Source organism: Antechinus flavipes, chromosome 1, assembly GCF_016432865.1.
Source record: "Antechinus flavipes isolate AdamAnt ecotype Samford, QLD, Australia chromosome 1, AdamAnt_v2, whole genome shotgun sequence".
NCBI lineage: Eukaryota > Metazoa > Chordata > Mammalia > Dasyuromorphia > Dasyuridae > Antechinus > Antechinus flavipes.
Window position 1 is genome coordinate 2881878 of NC_067398.1, and position 18674 is coordinate 2900551.

The 18674-nt window shown below is 61.2% G+C and overlaps 1 protein-coding gene across 1 annotated transcript in view; it reads right to left on the reverse strand.

Moving 5' to 3' along the window:
• The window catches only part of TRANK1 (tetratricopeptide repeat and ankyrin repeat containing 1), a 32524-nt gene extending 24437 nt beyond the window's left edge, over window positions 1-8087 (reverse strand). Inside the window, exons 1-6 of the mRNA XM_051977510.1 lie at window positions 7820-8087; window positions 7002-7128; window positions 2811-2961; window positions 1461-1579; window positions 721-804; window positions 295-433 (exon numbers count right to left, since the gene is read on the reverse strand). Of these exons, the coding sequence (XP_051833470.1) occupies window positions 295-433; window positions 721-804; window positions 1461-1579; window positions 2811-2961; window positions 7002-7128; window positions 7820-7947 (748 nt within the window). The 5' untranslated portion in view covers window positions 7948-8087. The remainder of the gene's footprint in view (window positions 1-294; window positions 434-720; window positions 805-1460; window positions 1580-2810; window positions 2962-7001; window positions 7129-7819) is intronic.
• Between the last annotated feature and the right edge of the window lie 10587 nt (window positions 8088-18674).

Consider the following 18674-nt stretch of genomic DNA (forward strand, 5'->3'; position numbering starts at 1 on the left):
GGGGCTCGGACCTGGGCCGGGGGGGGGCAACGGACCGGAACGGGGGGCTGCCAGACCCCCGCCGGGCAGGAGGGGGGCAGCAGGAGTGGGACCAGGCTGGGGGGGGGCAGCAGGAGTGGGACCGGGGGGGGGGGGCGGCAGGAGTGGGACCGGGGGGGGGCAGCAGGAGTGGGACCGGGGGGGGGCACTAGGAGTGGGGCCGGGGGGGGGGGCAGCAGGAGTGGGGGCAGAGGGTCACATGGGCCAGAGCCCAGGCTGGGGGGGTTTCCGGGGGCGGGGGGCAGGGGCACTCACTGGCTTGGATGCAGAGCTTCATGATGGCGTGCAGCGGGTAGGGCCCGATGCTCTGCACGCTGGCCCCCAGCGAGATCAGCCACTGCACCAGCTTGGGCATCTGCTCCATCTTCTTGTAGTGTCCGAACAGGACGTACTTCTGGGCACGGAGAAGGCCCGGCCTGTGTCACGCCCCCTGGGGACTCCCACCCTCCGTGCTCACGGGGGGCCAGGGAAGGGGGCGAGGGGGGGCGGGGAAGGGGGCGGGGGGGGCCAGGGAAGGGGGCGAGGGGGGTCTGGGGAAGGGGGCGAGGGGGGGGGGGGGGGGAAGGGGGCGGGGGGGGCCAGGGAAGGGGGCGAGGGGGGGCAGGGAAGGGGGCGAGGGGGGGGGGGGGGGAAGGGGGCGAGGGGGGGCCGGGGAGAGCCCCCCAGACACAGTGCCCGTACCTCAAAGAGACCCTTCAGGGACAGGTCGGGCACCCTCAGGTCCCGGGGCAGCTTGTCTTTCTTGGTGGACAGCAGGAGGAAGGACTGGGGGGGCAGAGAAGAGCTGGTGAGGGGTGGAGGGGGACGGCCCCACCCGGAGGGCCCCCTGCCCCCCAAGCCCAGCTGACCGGGGCCGCTCCACGGGAACGTGATGGGGTGCAGGGGGCCCCTCCTCGCGGGCCCCACACCGGGACAGCTGCGGGCGGGGAGGAAGGCTCTCCGAGCCGCCCCTCTGAAGCTGCCCCCCACAGGCCCCCCCGGGGCCAAGCAGAGCCAATGGCCCCCAAGTGCCGGGCCCGGTGGGCACTCGTCCCCAAGCGGCTCCTAACGCAGCCGGAGCGACCCAGGAAGCAGCTGTTCGTAACGTGCTCTAAGCATTTAAGCGCCAGGGGCGGCGCCGGACACTAAGGACAGAACTCTCCGGGGCGCAGGGCACAGCCAGCCCCGCCTTCGCCTGCCCCCCCAGCAGAAAACCTCTGTGTACCGGGGACCTAGAACGCAGCCCCCCGCCCACTGCTGCCGTCAACCCCAGCCCGAGACCCCGTGGGAACTACGTTCGGTCAGAAAACCAGAGCGGGCTGAGAGAAGGCACAAGCATTCGTCACCCATGAGCCTCCCATGATGCCCACGGTGCCCTCTGAACCCGCCATGCCCCGGGCATCACTGCGCCCACCGTGCCCACCAGGCCCCGCACCACTCACGTGCCACAGCCCCTTCTTGGCCAGCTTCTCGATGACCGCCTGCCAAACGCTCGCGTCGAAGCCGACGCTGAAGATTTTTTCAAAGAAGGGCAGGAAACTGCGCAAGATGACGTGTTCCCCTGGAGGTGAGAGGGCAGCGTCCAGCGGCGCCGGAGGGTCGGGCCCGGGGGGCCGGGGCTTATGGTTAAAGGTGCAGGGAGTTGGGGGGAGGCCACATGCTGTGGGAGCGGGGGCTGGAGACCTGGGGCTGGGGGGGAGGGTCGGCACCAGGAGTGGCCCGGCCTCAGTCTGCTTCCCCAGCTGGGGCAGACAGGCTGGGGAGAGGCCTCCTGCTCAGGCCCAGGCTGCACTGGCAACCCCCGTGGCACACCAGGCACACCGGGCACACCGGGCACACAGGCCCACGGGCACACAGGGCCCACAGGCACACTGGGCACACAGGCCCACGGGCACACCGGGCACACCGGGCACACAGGCCCACAGGCACACAGGGCCCACGGGCACACTGGGCACACCGGGCCCACAGGCCCATGGGCACACTGGGCACACAGGCACACCGGGCACACAGGCCCACGGGCACACTGGGCACACAGGCACACCAGGCCCACCGGACACACTGGGCACACCAGGCCCACAGGCCCACGGGCACACCGGGCCCACAGGCACACTGGGCACACCAGGCACACAGGCACACCGGGCACACAGGCACACCGGGCACACTGGGCACACCAGGCCCACAGGCACACTGGGCACACCAGGCCCACAGGCCCACGGGCACACTGGGCACACAGGCCCATGGGCACACTGGGCACACAGGCACACCAGGCCCACCGGACACACTGGGCACACCGGACACACTGGGCACACCGGACACACTGGGCACACCGGACACACTGGGCACACCGGGCCCACGGGCACACCAGACCCACAAGTTACACCAGACCCACAGGTTACACTGGGCCCACGGGCACATCTGGCTCCCTCTCCCCACTCTGGTTGCACCTCGGGGACTCGGGGCGGTCCGAGCCTGCCAGGTCGGGGCCCCTCAGGACAGGTCAGCAGCGGGCAGGGGCAGACCGGCTCCAGCAGGAGGCAGCGCCCTGAGGCGGGCCCAGACCAAAGCGCAGGGTCTCTGACACCGTCAGCGCTCACCCCGCTCCCTAGCCATCTCCTCCCGCCCCTTCCGAGCGCCCCTTTAGCTCCGGAGGCTGCCGCCGCCCGCCCGGGGTCACTGCTAGCCCGCCCGCCACACCGGCCGGGGAGGGGGCCCGCGCGTCCCCCAGCAGCAGGGCCCCCACAGCCCCGGGATGACCCCCTCGAGCCCCAGGTCCGGGCCCGGGCCCCGCTCACCGCTGATGGTGGTGAAGATGCCCACGATGAGGTCGGAGATCTGCACCTGGTCCGGGGAGCTCTGCAGGATGCGCAGGCCCTCCAGGAACATCTGGGCCGCCTCGTAGGGCTGCAGCAGCTGCAGGAGCGAGTAGCCGGCTCGGTAGTAGCCCTGGGCAGAGAGGGGACAGAGGGCAGTCACTGGGACCCGGCCCGTCCCCGGGAGCAGCAGGGCGGGCAGCGAGGGAGGCCCGGGCAGCCTCCGCCCCTCGCATACAAGGACCGCGGCCCATGTGCGAGAGCCAGAGCTGGGCCGTCCTGCCCGCGTGTCTCCGGCAGGAGACTGACGCTCAGCCCCGGGGGTCGAGGCAAGCAGAGGGCGCGGCAGGCGGTGAGCGTGCCCAGAGAGACCGGGGGGCTCCAGGCCCAGAGAGACCGGGGGGCTCCAGGCCCAGAGAGACCGGGGGGCTCCAGGCCCAGAGAGACCGGGGGGCTCCAGGCCCAGAGAGACCGGGGGGCTCCAGGCCCAGAGAGACCAGGAGGGGCTCCAGGCCCAGAGAGACCGGGGGGCTCCAGGCCCAGAGAGACCGGGGGGCTCCAGGCCCAGAGAGACCGGGGGGCTCCAGGCCCAGAGAGACCAGGAGGGGCTCCAGGCCCAGAGAGACCGGGGGGCCCCAGGCCCAGAGAGACCGGGGGGCTCCAGGCCCAGAGAGACCAGGAGGGGCTCCAGGCCCAGAGAGACCGGGGGGCTCCAGGCCCAGAGAGACCGGGGGGCTCCAGGCCCAGAGAGACCAGGAGGGGCTCCAGGCCCAGAGAGACCGGGGGGCTCCAGGCCCAGAGAGACCGGGGGGCTCCAGGCCCAGAGAGACCCAGAGGGCTCGGGACCAGAGAGACCAGGAGGGGCTCCAGGCCCAGAGAGACCAGGAGGGGCTCCAGGCCCAGAGAGACCGGGGGGCTCCAAGCCCAGAGAGACCGGGGGGCTCCAGGCCCAGAGAGACCGGGGGGCTCCAGGCCCAGAGAGACCGGGGGGCTCCAAGCCCAGAGAGAGACCGGGGGGCTCCAGGCCCAGAGAGAGACGGGGGGCTCCAGGCCCAGAGAGACCAGGAGGGGCTCCAGGCCCAGAGAGACCGGGGGGCTCCAGGCCCAGAGAGACCGGGGGGCTCCAGGCCCAGAGAGAGACCGGGGGGCTCCAGGCCCAGAGAGACCAGGAGGGGCTCCAGGCCCAGAGAGACCGGGGGGCCCCAGGCCCAGAGAGACCGGGGGGCTCCAGGCCCAGAGAGACCAGGAGGGGCTCCAGGCCCAGAGAGACCGGGGGGCTCCAGGCCCAGAGAGACCGGGGGGCTCCAGGCCCAGAGAGACCAGGAGGGGCTCCAGGCCCAGAGAGACCGGGGGGCTCCAGGCCCAGAGAGACCGGGGGGCTCCAGGCCCAGAGAGACCCAGAGGGCTCGGGACCAGAGAGACCAGGAGGGGCTCCAGGCCCAGAGAGACCAGGAGGGGCTCCAGGCCCAGAGAGACCGGGGGGCTCCAAGCCCAGAGAGACCGGGGGGCTCCAGGCCCAGAGAGACCGGGGGGCTCCAGGCCCAGAGAGACCGGGGGGCCCCAAGCCCAGAGAGACCGGGGGGCTCCAGGCCCAGAGAGACCGGGGGGCTCCAAGCTCAGAGAGACCAGGAAGGGCTCCAGGCCCAGAGAGACCGGGGGGCTCCAGGCCCAGAGAGACCAGGAGGGGCTCCAGGCCCAGAGAGAGACCGGGGGGCTCCAGGCCCAGAGAGAGACCGGGGGGCTCCAGGCCCAGAGAGACCGGGGGGCTCCAGGCCCAGAGAGACCGGGGGGCTCCAGGCCCAGAGAGACCAGGAGGGGCTCCAGGCCCAGAGAGACCGGGAGGCTCCAGGCCCAGAGAGACCGGGGGGCTCCAGGCCAGAGAGACCCAGAGGGCTCGGGACCAGAGAGACCAGGAGGGGCTCCAGGCCCAGAGAGAGACCGGGGGGCTCCAGGCCCAGAGAGACCGGGGGGCTCCAAGCCCAGAGAGACCGGGGGGCTCCAGGCCCAGAGAGACCAGGAGGGGCTCCAGGCCCAGAGAGACCGAGGGGCTCCAGGCCCAGAGAGACCGGGGGGCTCCAGGCCCAGAGAGACCGGGGGGCTCCAGGCCCAGAGAGACCGGGGGGCTCCAGGCCCAGAGAGACCGGGGGGCTCCAGGCCCAGAGAGACCAGGAGGGGCTCCAGGCCCAGAGAGACCGGGGGGCTCCAGGCCCAGAGAGACCAGGAGGGGCTCCAGGCCCAGAGAGACCGGGGGGCTCCAGGCCCAGAGAGACCGGGGGGCTCCAGGCCCAGAGAGAGACCGGGGGGCTCCAGGCCCAGAGAGACCGGGGGGCTCCAGCCCAGAGAGACCGGGGGGCTCCAGGCCCAGAGAGACCGGGGGGCTCCAGGCCCAGAGAGAGACCGGGGGGCTCCAGGCCCAGAGAGACCAGGAGGGGCTCCAGGCCCAGAGAGACCGGGGGGCTCCAAGCTCAGAGAGACCGGGGGGCTCCAGGCCCAGAGAGACCGGGGGGCTCCAGGCCCAGAGAGACCAGGAGGGGCTCCAGGCCCAGAGAGACCGGGGGGCTCCAGGCCCAGAGAGACCGGGGGGCTCCAGGCCCAGAGAGACCGGGGGGCTCCAGGCCCAGAGAGACCGGGGGGCTCCAGGCCCAGAGAGACCAGGAGGGGCTCCAGGCCCAGAGAGACCGGGGGGCTCCAGGCCCAGAGAGACTGGGGGGCTCCAAGCCCAGAGAGACCGGGGGGCTCCAGGCCCAGAGAGACCGGGGGGCTCCAAGCCCAGAGAGACCGGGGGGCTCCAGGCTCAGAGAGACCAGGAAGGGCTCCAGGCCCAGAGAGACCGGGGGGCTCCAAGCTCAGAGAGACCCAGAGGGCTCGGGACCAGAGAGGCCAGAGAGACTGGAGGCTCCAAGCTCAGAGAGACCGGGGGGCTCCAGGCCCAGAGAGACCGGGGGGCTCCAAGCTCAGAGAGACCAGGAAGGGCTCCAGGCCCAGAGAGACCCAGAAGGCTCGGGACCAGAGAGGCCCAGAGGGCTCGGGACCAGAGAGACTAGAGAGACCAGGGGGCTCCAAGCTCAGAGAGACCAGGAAGGGCTCCAGGCCCAGAGAGACCCAGAAGGCTCGGGACCAGAGAGACCCAGAAGGCTCGGGACCAGAGAGACCCAGAGGGCTCGGGACCAGAGAGGCCAGAGAGACTGGGGGCTCCAAGCTCAGAGAGACCGGGGGGCTCCAGGCCCAGAGAGACCGGGGGGCTCCAAGCTCAGAGAGACCAGGAAGGGCTCCAAGCCCAGAGAGACCCAGAAGGCTCGGGACCAGAGAGGCCCAGAGGGCTCGGGACCAGAGAGGCCAGAGAGACTGGAGGCTCCAAGCCCAGAGAGACCGGGGGGCTCCAGGCCCAGAGAGACCGGGGGCTCCAGGCCCAGAGAGACCGGGGGAGCTCTGAGCCCACCTTTCCCACCAGCAGCTTCTGACGGAGAAGGCCGGGAGGCGGGGAGCAGAAGGAGCCGATTCTTCCGAGCGCACCCAGGGGGCTGTGCCCGTGGCGGAGCAGAGGGACAGCAGAGCAGAGAAGGTTCCGAGGCCGAGGAGGCCCGAGAGCCCGGACCCTGGCCAAGCTGAAGGGCAGGCCCAGGGCAGGGGTGGGACGGAGCCCAGCCCCAAAGAGGAGGTGCCTAAGGGGCAAGGCCCTGAAGGAGCCCAGAATTCCAACGGGCAGCCAGCTAGCGGGCCTGGGGCCGGAGCCCGGCAAGGGGGCCAGAGTGTCGAGCGAGAAGGGCCCGGGAAGGGCTTGGGCCAAAGCGAGACCGCCAAGCGTCCCCAAGGAGCCGCCACCCACGAGCGCGCCCCGGACCGGCGCCGGGCAGGGTCCGACCTCCGGTCCCTGTCCCGATCCCGCCCGAGGCGGAGGAAGCGCGAGCTCGCCGGGAGCTCACGGGGCCGCGGGAGCCCGGAAGCAGGAGCAAGGCCCGGCCGGGCCGGAGCGCGGGGCGGGGGCCATGCTCTGCTCCTACGTCTACACGTGCACGTTTCCTTACTTAGCCAGAATTTTTTCTCTTGTCCTCCAGACAATGGCCGTGGCCTTAGGGAGCCTGTTCAAAGCACAAAGAGAGTCTGATGAGAAGCCCGGCGGGCGGCGGGCGCAGAGGGCGGCAGCGCGGGGCGGGTGGGGGGGCGGGGCATTACCTTCACGTAGGACGGGTCCCACTGCAGGCTCTCTTTGGCTGCGTACAGGGCCTCGTTCCACTTGCCCAGGTTGTAGAAGGCGTTGGACTTGTTGCAGAGCAGCACGGCCAGGTCTCTAGGGGGGACCCTGCGGGAAGAACACGGGGCCGGCCCTGAGCGCCGAGGGGAGAGCCGGAGCGCCCGCGGGCCCGTGGCGGGGGGGACGTGGGGAGGGGACGTGGGGAGGGGGCGTGGGGAGGGGATGTGGGGAGGGGGCGTGGGGAGGGGACGTGGGGAGGGGACGTGGCGGACGCCCTCCCGGCTCCAGGCGCCCGCGGGACCGTCGCCTTAGTACCGGAGGGGGTCCGGCCCGCCCCTCTCACCGGAGGAGGCTTAGAAAGGCCGCGGGGGCGCCCCGAGACTCCGAGCCCCAGGAAAAGACAGAGCAGCTCCCCCCAGTCCCAAAGGTTCTAGGAAGGGCTTTGCGGAGCGCAGCCCCCACAGAAGGTCACTTGGTATCTTAGGGAGCAATGGGGGAGCAAAAACGGGGGGGAAACCCTGAAACCTGAATGTCGCCAACTGCCTCTGAAACTTGGGTTTGGGGAAAATAAAATCTACGGAGAAAAAACAAAATGAAGTCCCTGCCCCGAGCCGGACCGGCCACGCCCAGCGGGCCCTAAATCCCCACATTTCAAGTGGCCGCTGAGACCCCCGCCCCCGCGGGAAAAAGCCTCCCCAGCGACCGCGACGCGGCCCCCCACAGATGGGCCAAGGGACAGAGGGTGGCTCGCGGAGAGCCCGAGACGCCTCGGCCCCGCCCCGAGCGGCCCCCCGCTCACCAGTGGTACAAGTGCAGCAGCACCTGGACGGCCTCGTCGTATTTCCTGATGGCCAAGGAGAAGTTCCCGCTCTTAAAAATCTGGTTTCCGGACTCTTTCAGATACTCCGCGTAGGTCGCAGGGTCCATTCTGCGCCAGCAGAGAAACAGACGGCGTCAGGCTCCAGCCGTGGGGACCCCGCGAGCAGAGCATCGGCGGCTCCCGCCACCCCAAGAGCGAACGCGAGCTGGGAAAGGGGCCGACCAGGAGGGCGACCGCCCCCGCGCCCAGCAGGGAAACCGCGGCTTTCAGCGAGAGCCCCTCCCGCGCGCCCCGAGCTCCCCCTCCCCCCGGGCCCCCAAATGCGGCCGCAGGAGCTCTAAGTCGGTGGATCGAGGATCCCCCCCATCCTTGATGTAGATGGTCCCGCTTCCCGCTCCCACGGCAACCCCCGCTGCTCTCAGTCCCACGGAGCCTCGGCGGAGCAGCGGGCCCTGTGCCGAGTGTGGGGGCAGCCCCGCCCCCAGGAGCAAACCCCTCCTCCCTCGCCGGCCGTGGCAGCCCCCTGCCCCCTGCCAGGCCCTCGCCGCACCCACCACCGGCCTTCCCGACCCGGGGCCCCCTTCTCCCAACCCCGAGGGACTTCCAGAAGCCTCTGGGACAAACGGAAGACCCGCACGCCACGGCTACTAAGCACCTACTATGTGCTGGGCCCGTGCTGGGGCAGCCCCTGCCTCGAGGAACTTACAATCTGAGGGAGCGGATGGAGCCAGCTCCCCATGGGGGAGGCGGGAGAGGGAGGCCTCCCGAACCCACCCCGAGGGCCGTCCGCCCCCATCCGGCACGGGCGCCGTCTTCCAAATGCTCATTTCCAGCAGGGCCAGCTCTTGCCGAGTGCCACGGAACGTGGGCCCAGGAGGGCACAGCCCGCTCCCTCTTTGTCTTTCACCCCCAGGACCGGGTGCAGTGGCGGGTGCCAGTAAGTGGACGCCATGTAGGCGGGTGCCAGTAGGTGGGTGCCACATAGGCAGGTGCCAGTAGGTGGGTGCCACATAGGCAGGTGCCAGTAGGTGGGTGCCAGTAGGCGGGTGCCAGTAGGTGGGTGCCACATAGGCAGGTGCCAGTAGGCGGGTGCCAGTAGGCGGGTGCCAGTAGGTGGGTGCCACATAGGCAGGTGCCAGTAGACAGGTGCCAGTAGGTGGGTGCCACATAGGCAGGTGCCAGTAGGTGGGTGCCAGTAGGTGGGTGCCATGTAGGTGGGTGCCAGTAGGCGGGTGCCAGTGGACAGGTGATGAATGTGGCTTACTGAATAAGCAGTCTCAAAGGCTCCTTCCAGCCTGAAGTCTAGGGCCTTGTACAGCAGCATCCTAAAGGTAAGGAGCTGCCCCGGGCACCCAGGAGAGTGGCACCAGTTCTGCCCCTGAAATGGGAAGCCCAGGGAAGGCCCGGGCGGCCACGGGGCCAAGGTGCAGGGAGGAACTTGGTGGCCAGTGGGCGTAAGGGCCAGGGCAGGCGGGGACCCCGCCCACACTTAGCAGAGGGTCCAGCCTGTGTCACTGGGATACGAGGCTCCACCCCTGCTGCCCGGCCCAGGACAGGCTCGCTCGGGCCAGACCAAATTTTCCCAGACACGGCCCCCGCGGCACGCCAGCCACACACGGGCAGACCCCGTTCCCTCCCAGCCTCTCGGCCGAGAAGCCCCGACCGAAAGCTTGCCTCTCTCCGCTCCCCGGCTGCCATCGCCCGATGCCTTCCGCCCCTTCCTGCCCCCATGAAAGGGCCCTGCCCCTTCCAAGGCACCTGGACCCCCCTGCGTGCCCAAGAGGCCCCCGCGTCCCTCCTCCTGCAGCAGACCGCCCCCTTGGCCCCCCTCCTCACCCTTAGCTTCGTCTCTCCCGCCTCCTCTCCCTCCTTAAGCCCCATCCTCCAACACCCGCTCACTTGAAGTCACCCCACGCCACCGCCTTCCCAATGTCCCCTTCTCATCCCGCGTCCTTTGCGCCCTCCCCCCCTCCCCGGCCTCCCGCGCCCCTTCTGCTGCTCTGCGCTCTCCCCTCTAGGTTTTGGGGCACCGCAGTTTCTAGTGCTCCCGGCCCCTCGGTCCCACCCAGAGGCAAAAGCGACAACGGCCCCCCTTTGTTCCGGCGTACCTCCCAATTACGATCGAGAATCCCACGCAGTCCCTAGGACCGTCAGCGCGAGGGTGGGCGCGAGCACCGAATAGGCCGCTCGCTCTGCCCTGTGTTTCTGGGCTTCAGTCTGGGCGCTCGACCCGGACGGCAAGCGGGGCCCGGGGGGCTGAAGGCGCTCACGCTCCCGAGCCGAGGGCCGCCCGACGGCAGGCTCTCCGGGGACTGAGACACCTCCCCCCGGACCGGTCTCCGGGGAAGCCCGCCCACCCCTGCCAGCTCCCGAAAAGCCCGCGCCGGCTGCCCAGGAGCCCTGCTCACCGAGGAGCTCGGGGTCTCCCTCAGCTGCGCCAGAGCCCGGCTCACGAACGGCCGCGCTGGGAACCCCCGGCCTCGGCTACTCTCCATCACCGATTTTTTTTATCACGACAACCCCAGGACGCAGTCCAGGAAGAGCCCCTCTGGGGGAGCTGTCCTGGAGGCTGGGCCCCCTTCTCCAAGCAGGGGTCAGCTTGCCCGGGGACGGTGTAATTTCCTCCGCCCTTCCCAGTAAGGGGAGGCCTTTCTCAGACAAAAGGGACTTTCAGCACCCATTTTAGCCTCCGGCCTCCCACTTCAGCAGAATCGGGACGGCCAGAGCTCTCCGCTCTTCTCTCTAGCAGGGATTGAGCTTCACTGCTCGAGGGGAAACCGGGGAGGGACGACTGTACAGATGAAAAATTACACCGTGGACACAAGGAGCCGGGGCGCGTGGCCGTCGCTCCTAAGGGCCCTTGTGTGAGCGCGGGTCAGAATGGCGCGGGCCGGGCCGATTCTTGCCCACACCCGCCACCAAGCTCGGTCCTGTCCTAACCACCCACGCTCGCCTCTTCCCCCGGCCAGAAGATGATGGGGGAAAAGGAAAATTTCAAGTCTTCAGGAAAAAAAGTCTTGCTTTTCTCTCTATTTCCAACACTCCCTAGATTGAAGTTACAAAAATGAAAGATATGAAAACTAGGCAGCCAGGTGGCACAGTGGGTAGAGGACCAGCCCTGAAGTCAGGAGGACCTGAGTTCAAATCTGGCCTCAGACACTTCACACTTCCTAGCTGTGTGACCCTGAGCAAGTTACTTAACTCAGTTGCGAGAGAGACAGAGAGAGAGAGAGACAGAGACAGAGAGACAGAGACAGAGACAGAGAGAGAGAGAGAGAGAGAGAGAGAGATCTAAATATATTATTCTCTGCTGAAAATGTCAAAATTATGATATGATTGCTTTGATAAATATTTTGGAGTTTGAAAGTTAGTAAGCTTTGTAAAAGTCTGATTTTTGCCCCAATTGCCTCAGCAAAAAAAAAGAAAAAAAAAGAAAAAGAAAGAAAGAAAGAAAAAAGAAAAAGAAACTTGGCAAATCTCTGTGCAAGAAGGCTTCAGTGAAATTCACACAAGCATCAAGGTAAGAACCACTTGGGGAAATGGTACAGGACCATTTGACTAGGATGTTGGAATTAAATCTCTCTCAAGGCTCACTTCTGATCAACAAAATCACTCCGAAGCTCTTCAGTTTCTGAGTCTCCGGATCTAAAGTTTTGGGGACCTCGCTGTAGAACGGGCCACAGATTTTCTCAAAAGTATAATTTAAAAACTGCACTTGAAGAAATCCACAGATTTACAGTAGGGAAGAAATGGAGCGCTTGGGTTTGATTTGGTTTGGTTTTGAAAAGGCTAAACAGAAACATTTTAAACTACCTTCAGTTTCCAAAAGAATCAAAGTAAAATTGGAATCGTTCACCTTTTTGTTGCTTCCTGATCTTAAACAGCCAGCCAGAAGACACCAAGCGAGCCCCTTTATCGGCCCCTTTATCGGCCCTGTTATCGGCCCCGCCGTGGTCCCACCTGTGCCCAGAGAGGGAAAAGCTTGTTTAAGATCAGGGATCAAGAGTAGCCAATCAATGGAATAGATTCAGTTCCCAGGACCAAATAGTCAATGACCATAGTAAACTAGTGTTGGAAAACCCAAAGACTCCAACTTTCGGGACAAGAACTCACTATTAGACAAAAACTGCTGGGAAAATTGGAAGCTAGGATGGCAGAAAGACGGCACTGACCTACATCTAACATCCTGTACCAAGATAAGGTCGAAAGGGTTCCCGACCTTTATGTCTATAAAGAATGATATTGTAAGAAAATTAGAACAAAGGAGTGTTTACCTCTCAGACCTGTGGAGGAGGAAGGAATTTGTGACCAAAGAAGAACTGGAGATCATTGTTGATCACAAAATAGATGGTTTTGGTTATCTTAAGTGAAAAAGTTTTTGTACAAAGAAAACTAATGCAGACAAGATTAGAAGAGAAGCAATAAACTGGGAAAACATTTTTACATTCAAACGTTCTGATGAAGGCCTCACTTCTAAAATATAGAGAGAATTAACTTAAATTGATAAGAACTCAAACCATTCTCCAATTGATAAATGGTCAAAGGAGATGAACAGGCGATTTTCAAATGAAATTAAAACCATTTCTAGTCATATGAAAAGCTGCTCTAAATCACTACTGATCAGAGAAATGCAAATTAAGAGAACTCTGAGATACCACTCCACCCCTGTCAGATTGGCTGAGATGACCAGAAAAAGTGACTGATATTGGAGAGGATGAGGGAAAACTGGGACACTGATACATTGTTGGTGGAGTTGTGCAGAAATGTTTGCGGCAGCTCTTTGTAGTGGCAAGGAACTGGGAACTGAGTGGGTGCCCATTACCTGGGGAATGGCTGAATAAATTATGGTATATGAATATTATGGAATATTATTGTTCTGTAAGAAAGGGCCAGCAGGAGGATTTCAGAGAGGCCTGGAGAGACTGACAGGAACTGGTGCTGAGGGAAGTGAGCAAGACCAGGAGATCATTATGCATTTCAACAACAATACTATATGATGAGCAATTCTGATGGACGTGGCTCTCCTCAACACTGAGATGATTCAGAGCAGTTCCAATGATCTTGTGATGAAGAGAGCCATCTACACCCAGAGAGAGGACTGTGGGGACTGAGTGTGGATCACAACATACAATTTACACTCTTTTTGTTGTTGTTTGCTTCATCTTATTTTGTTCTGATTTTTCTTTTGCAGCAAGATAACTAAATATGTATGCATATATTGGATGTAATATATATTTTACCATGTTTAACATATATTGGATTACTTGCCAACTAGGAGAAGGGATAGAGGGAAAAATTAGAACATGAGTTTTTTCCAGGGTCAATGTTGAAAAATTATCCCTGCATGTTTTGAAAATAAAAAACTTTAATAAAAAAATTTTGTTAAGGAATCATGGATCAACTAAAAAATAAAACATGATATTTTTCTGTGAAGTTTATAAGAAGCAGGGATAAGAAAACAGAGGAAATGTATTTAGCCTTTGAATAACTTAAAAGGAAAAAAAATCACTGGAAAATTACAGCCTCAGGAGGCAGCCAGGTGGTGCAGTGGATAGAGTACCAGCCCTGAAGTCAGGAGGACCTGAGTTCAAATTTAGCCTCCAGACACTACATTTCCTAGGTGTGTGAACCTAGACAAGTCACTTAACCCCAATTGCCTCAGCAAAGGAAAAAAAAAAAGAAAAAAGAAAAAGAAATAAAATCACACTTTTGTTGTTGTTGTTGTTGTTGTTGTTTTGGGGGAGGGGGTTGGTGCAATTTCTGCTAGCTCCAATTAATATTTCCATTGGTGTTTTTAACAAAATCAGATACTCTAAATCAAGAAATAATTATGTACAAATCAAAAGATATCTCTAATACAAATCACTGCTGACCACTTGACAATGAGGAAATTTTATTAGTAAATCATAAAGGACAATTTGCTTTACTATCAGAGAATAGTGAAAGCGATACAGTCACCGGGGAAGACCACGTCAAACCGGATCAGTCTCTTTAAACGTCAGCGGCTTCGTCCGAATGTGCTCCTGAAAATACTGTTGTCTAATTTAATCAAACCAATGTGAAATTCGCAATCACGTGACCAACAATTGAAGTCTCGTCATCCCTTTTCACTATGACTTAATTTTGAAAAGTCAAAGCTGATGGATAACGGCGGGCCCTGAAATTTGAAATCCTGGCAATTAATGGCCTACATGAAAACTGAAATATTAGCGATCAGATGGTTACACTTGATCCAAATTGAACCCAAAAATTAAAATAGTGTGAAGATTTCTGTTCATTTTTAAATCGTTAGTAAATGAACTCCCTTTCGATGAGACAATCCAAAGACTCCGAACTGCTTAATTAGACACAATCATTCAGTAACTAAGAAAACATCCCAGACTTTGTAAAAGGAGGAGCCCGTGAGGAACAAAAATCTTTCACAGTCAAAGAAAAAGCGCTTCCAAGTTTCTTTCCCCATTTAACTACAGCACCAAAATGTCAGCTGCTTTTACACACCAGGCTAGGAATTGCAAAAGCCTACTTGGGCTCTGGCCTCTGCCCGGTCTTTACCAAGGGAACACGAAATGGGTGAGCGAAGGCTTCTCTGGCACAGAAGAGATTAACTTTGAGAAAGGGAGACGCGAGCTCCGAGGGCATCAAAGAGGAACTTTGTCTTGTGCCGAGTGAGAGGGTTTGGGGGTTTATTTAACTCCCTCAGAAACCCCAATGGCTTCAAAGAAATTGAAATGATAAACTGCACTGGTAAGCCTTTAAGAAGCTCAACAAGACAGAAGAGCAATGAATAGATTTTGCGTGATAAAGATTGGTGTTCATTAAAATGCCGATTATTAGGATTAGAAGAATTAAGCAAGCAGAAGCTAGCAAGAGGCTTCGATCCCACAGAAAGAAATAGGATCCAGAAAAACGCCCCGACAAGCTTTGTCTAAGGGCCCCTTCCCCGATCAATAGAAACTTACAAAAGGAGTTTCCCAAGACGTTGAAGAGTTAAGTGAAAATTGAACAAATACATATCAACTAAGTGATTAATCTGAAAAGAGCAGGGGTTTGGGTCTGGTTTAAATAGTCCTGCGAAAGGCCTTGGTTTAAAAAAATCAGTAAGAAGCTTTTCCTCTCCCAGGTGGCAAGCAGAAAGCCTCTGGGGAAGGGAGAGGTGCCCCGTGAAGATACATGGGTAGGGTTAAGTTAAGAAAATAAAAAGCATCGATTTGGCATTTGAGGTGATTTAAAGAGATAAAGAAATAATTATGGGGAGCTGACAGGGCCACCCTCACTGTTTGAACACGAGCTAACTGAAAACACGGAGCTCCTAGAAAAACTGAGATTTAAATATGATTAGGAATTATAAATCCGGGTTTGAGCTGGTCAAAATTTTGGTGGGAATATACATAACTGTGGCAGATCCCTAAGAGAACGAACCCGTCGTCTTTATGTATCAAAAGGGGATGATAAATCGGAGCGCCCATCCGCAAGGCCGTGGGAGGAATGGGATGATATGAAAGCGCCGGCAGAGGGAGGCGTGTGGGAACGTTAACCGTCCTCAGTGGGCTTCGGACTAAAACAACGTAGCAGAGGTGAGAGGTCGAAGCTTTCCTAAGGAGAAGGATTCGCTCCAGAATCCTTCCAGATAAAACTCGAGGAGTTTGGTGTTCGGTCGGCAAAACAAAACAAAATCAAAACCTCCCGACATCCTTTAGGCTTCGAGTTTCTCTTGCAACGTGGAATCTGGGAGAATAGCAGACGCGATTAGGAGAGTCAATTCTCTTTTCATTTCACACGACCGTGGGAGATTGTTCTAAATTATTGTAGAATACTGTCGAGAACCCACTTCCCTTTATTCCCATTATTAAAATGAATAGGATAAGTCTTTGAAAATTATAATTGTAAAATTATTTTTTTAAAAATGTAAAAAAGGGAGCAGCTAGAGGGATAGAGCACCGGTCCTGAAGTCAGGAGACCTGAGTTCAAATCTGGCCTCAGACACTGTGTGTGACCCTGGGCAAGTCACTTAACCCCAACAGCTTCAGTTTAAAAAAAAAACTTGCCTTAAACTGTAGAATTCCTGTGTTTTACCGAGGTTGAGGACCACCCCCCCAACCCAAGCTCTGACCTAAACGTTGTCACTGTGTTTGGACAAAGTTTTAACGTCTTGTCGTCCATGTGAAAGAAAGTCTAAAACTGGGAAGGGTCACTTTGAAATCGACTAAATTGATGTCATTAGGTTAGCAAGGTTGTTTAAAAACCGTCCGCTATCTCAGGAGAGAAAGGGAAAAGGCGCCAGGCCTCCTAGCCAGGGCTGCCCTGGAATCCCCTTAGCAAGTGGCTCGGGTGGCGGCCGGGAAATCTAAAGGAAAAGAGGCTTTCTGGAAACGGGCCCTGCTCTGCGCGCATCCCTCCGTGCTGGACAGCTCCAGAGGCGCTCCCACTCCCTCTGCACGCGGCCACGAGGGAAGCAGCCGGGCAGACCCAGGAGGGCTTCCTCCGTCAGGCAGTGGAGAACTCCCCACCCCCCGCCCCCGGGATTTGGGACCCGAGCCAAGCTGTTAAGGCCGGGACTCGCTGCCCGGTGCTAAGTCTCTCAGGAACGCTCCCCATCTGTGAGCTGCTCCTCGTGTAACAGGGCTGAGAAACGGTCACTCACTGCGGGGAGGAGAGAGGGCCCGGGAGGACGGAGCCGCCCCGGAGGCCCCTGGGAGAAGCCCCCGCTGCCGGGCCTGGTGAAGGGCCCAGTGGGAGGAAGTAGCTTTGCCGCTCCAGCCCAAACGGGGGAACTGCTAAGTTACCCTGGCCACCTGGAGGGAGTCTCAGCTAAGTTCCCAGGGAGAATCAGGAGAGTCATGAATATTAATGAGAAGGAAGCTCTATTTTGCATAACTACTCCCTCTCCGTGGGAACTAGTGTTCGGTGTAAGAGGAGAAGTCTAGCGCGGAATTATTTTTAGGGAAGGAGCCCTCGAAGGCACGAGATTTCCCAAGACTGAAAAACCCAAACTTTCCACCCCCGGCCGCCAGCCTGGAGTTTGGCTGTCTGAAGAATGGTCCCGTGGGACCCAACGGGCCGCCCTTCTGAGTCTGGGTCCCCCGGCCAAGCGTCCCCCAGAAGTGGGCTCTGCCCTGCCCCGGGGGTGCCCCCACGCATCCCTCCGGGAGAGCGGCCGGTGACCACGGGGCCCCCGCGGAAAGTAAATGGAGCCGCGGGACGGGACCGGCCATTACGTCCCCTCCTGCCCCCTCGTGCGGCAAAGAGCGCGGACGCCTGGGTTTTCACCGCTGCCGACTTCTGCCAGTGCCCTCCCCCCCGCCCCCTGGCGAGGAACCATCTGAAGTTGTCGTCTGCGTTACCGATAACAAAGGCCGCGCGCTCTCCCAGGGCCTTTGGTTCCTGGGACCTCGCGCCCGGGACAGCCCGCGTCCCGTCCGCAGGGATCCTCCCGAAGGGGCCTGACTGGGAGCCGCTCTGGACAGAGAGCTGAATGGCTGCCGAGGCGGAGCGCCGCTTCTGAGGAGCAGCGAGGCACAGCACCTCGAGGGGCGCCCGCCGGCCTCGCAGCCCCGTCCCACGCAGGGCGAGACTCCGACTCCGGGGTCTGGAGGTCGCCGTCTCAGCAAGTCCCTCCCCAAGATCCATCTGTACGAGGCGGGAACCTCTGGAAGCGACCGGCCGTCCCACAGAGACTGCTGCCCTCAGCTGAGACCCTCTCGAGAACGGGCCCAGGGGCTCAGGAAAAGCCTCCCCCAGAGCCAACGGGCACCGAACGGCGGGCCCCTGGCGCCCAGAGGCCGTGGCAGGCCCGCCTTTCCCAGGTGCCACTTTCCCGCAGGCTCGGTGACGGGGACCCGCTGACCGAGGGGGCAAGGCCTGGAAGGCCCCGGGACGGCAGGAGGGGCTCGTTCCCGCCCGCTGGGCCGTCTGCAACCACCGGCCGTCCCGAGGTCATCCAGCCTCTCCCGCTGGCGGCGCATCAAACGCCAAAGCCACGGTCCGGCTTCCCGTCGTCCCCTGCCGGAGGGGTTATCCCAGCGGGGCCGGAGGGGGCGACCGGACGGAGACGGGGGCGGGGGGGGGGGGGCGAAAACGACAGCTGCGTCATTCCGGAGCCTTAGCTACTGACAGAACGGTAGCCGATCACTGGCATCAGGCCTTGGGAATCGGTCTGATTTAGAAGGCTCGACTCCTTAACAGGAGCGGCCCCAACAACTCAATCTCCCCATGTTTCCAGGCTGGAGTTTGGGCTCTTGCCCCAGAATGGAGGGGTAGGGGCTCAGAATGGAGGGGTGGGGGCTGGAATGGAGGGGTGGGGGCTGGAATGGAGGGGTGGGGGCTGGAATGGAGGGGTGGGGGCTCAGAATGGAGGGGTGGGGGCTGGAATGGAGGGGTGGGGACTCAGAATGGAGGGGTGGGGGCTGGAATGGAGGGGTGAGGGCTGGAATGGAGGGGTGGGGGCCGGAATGGAGGGGTGGGGGCTCAGAATGGAGGGGTGGGGGCTGGAATGGAGGGGTGGGGGCTGGAATGGAGGGGTGGGGGCCGGAATGGAGGGGTGGGGGCTCAGAATGGAGGGGTGGGGGCTGGAATGGAGGGGTGGGGGCTGGAATGGAGGGGTGGGGGCCGGAATGGAGGGGTGGGGGCTCAGAATGGAGGGGTGGGGGCTGGAATGGAGGGGTGGGGACTCAGAATGGAGTGATGGGGGCCGGAATGGAGGGGTGGGGGCTTAGAATGGAGGGGTGGGGGCCGGAATGGAGGGGTGGGGGCTGGAATGGAGGGGTAGGGGCTCAGAATGAAGGGGTGGGGGCTGGAATGGAGGGGTGGGGACTCAGAATGGAGGGGTGGGGGCTTA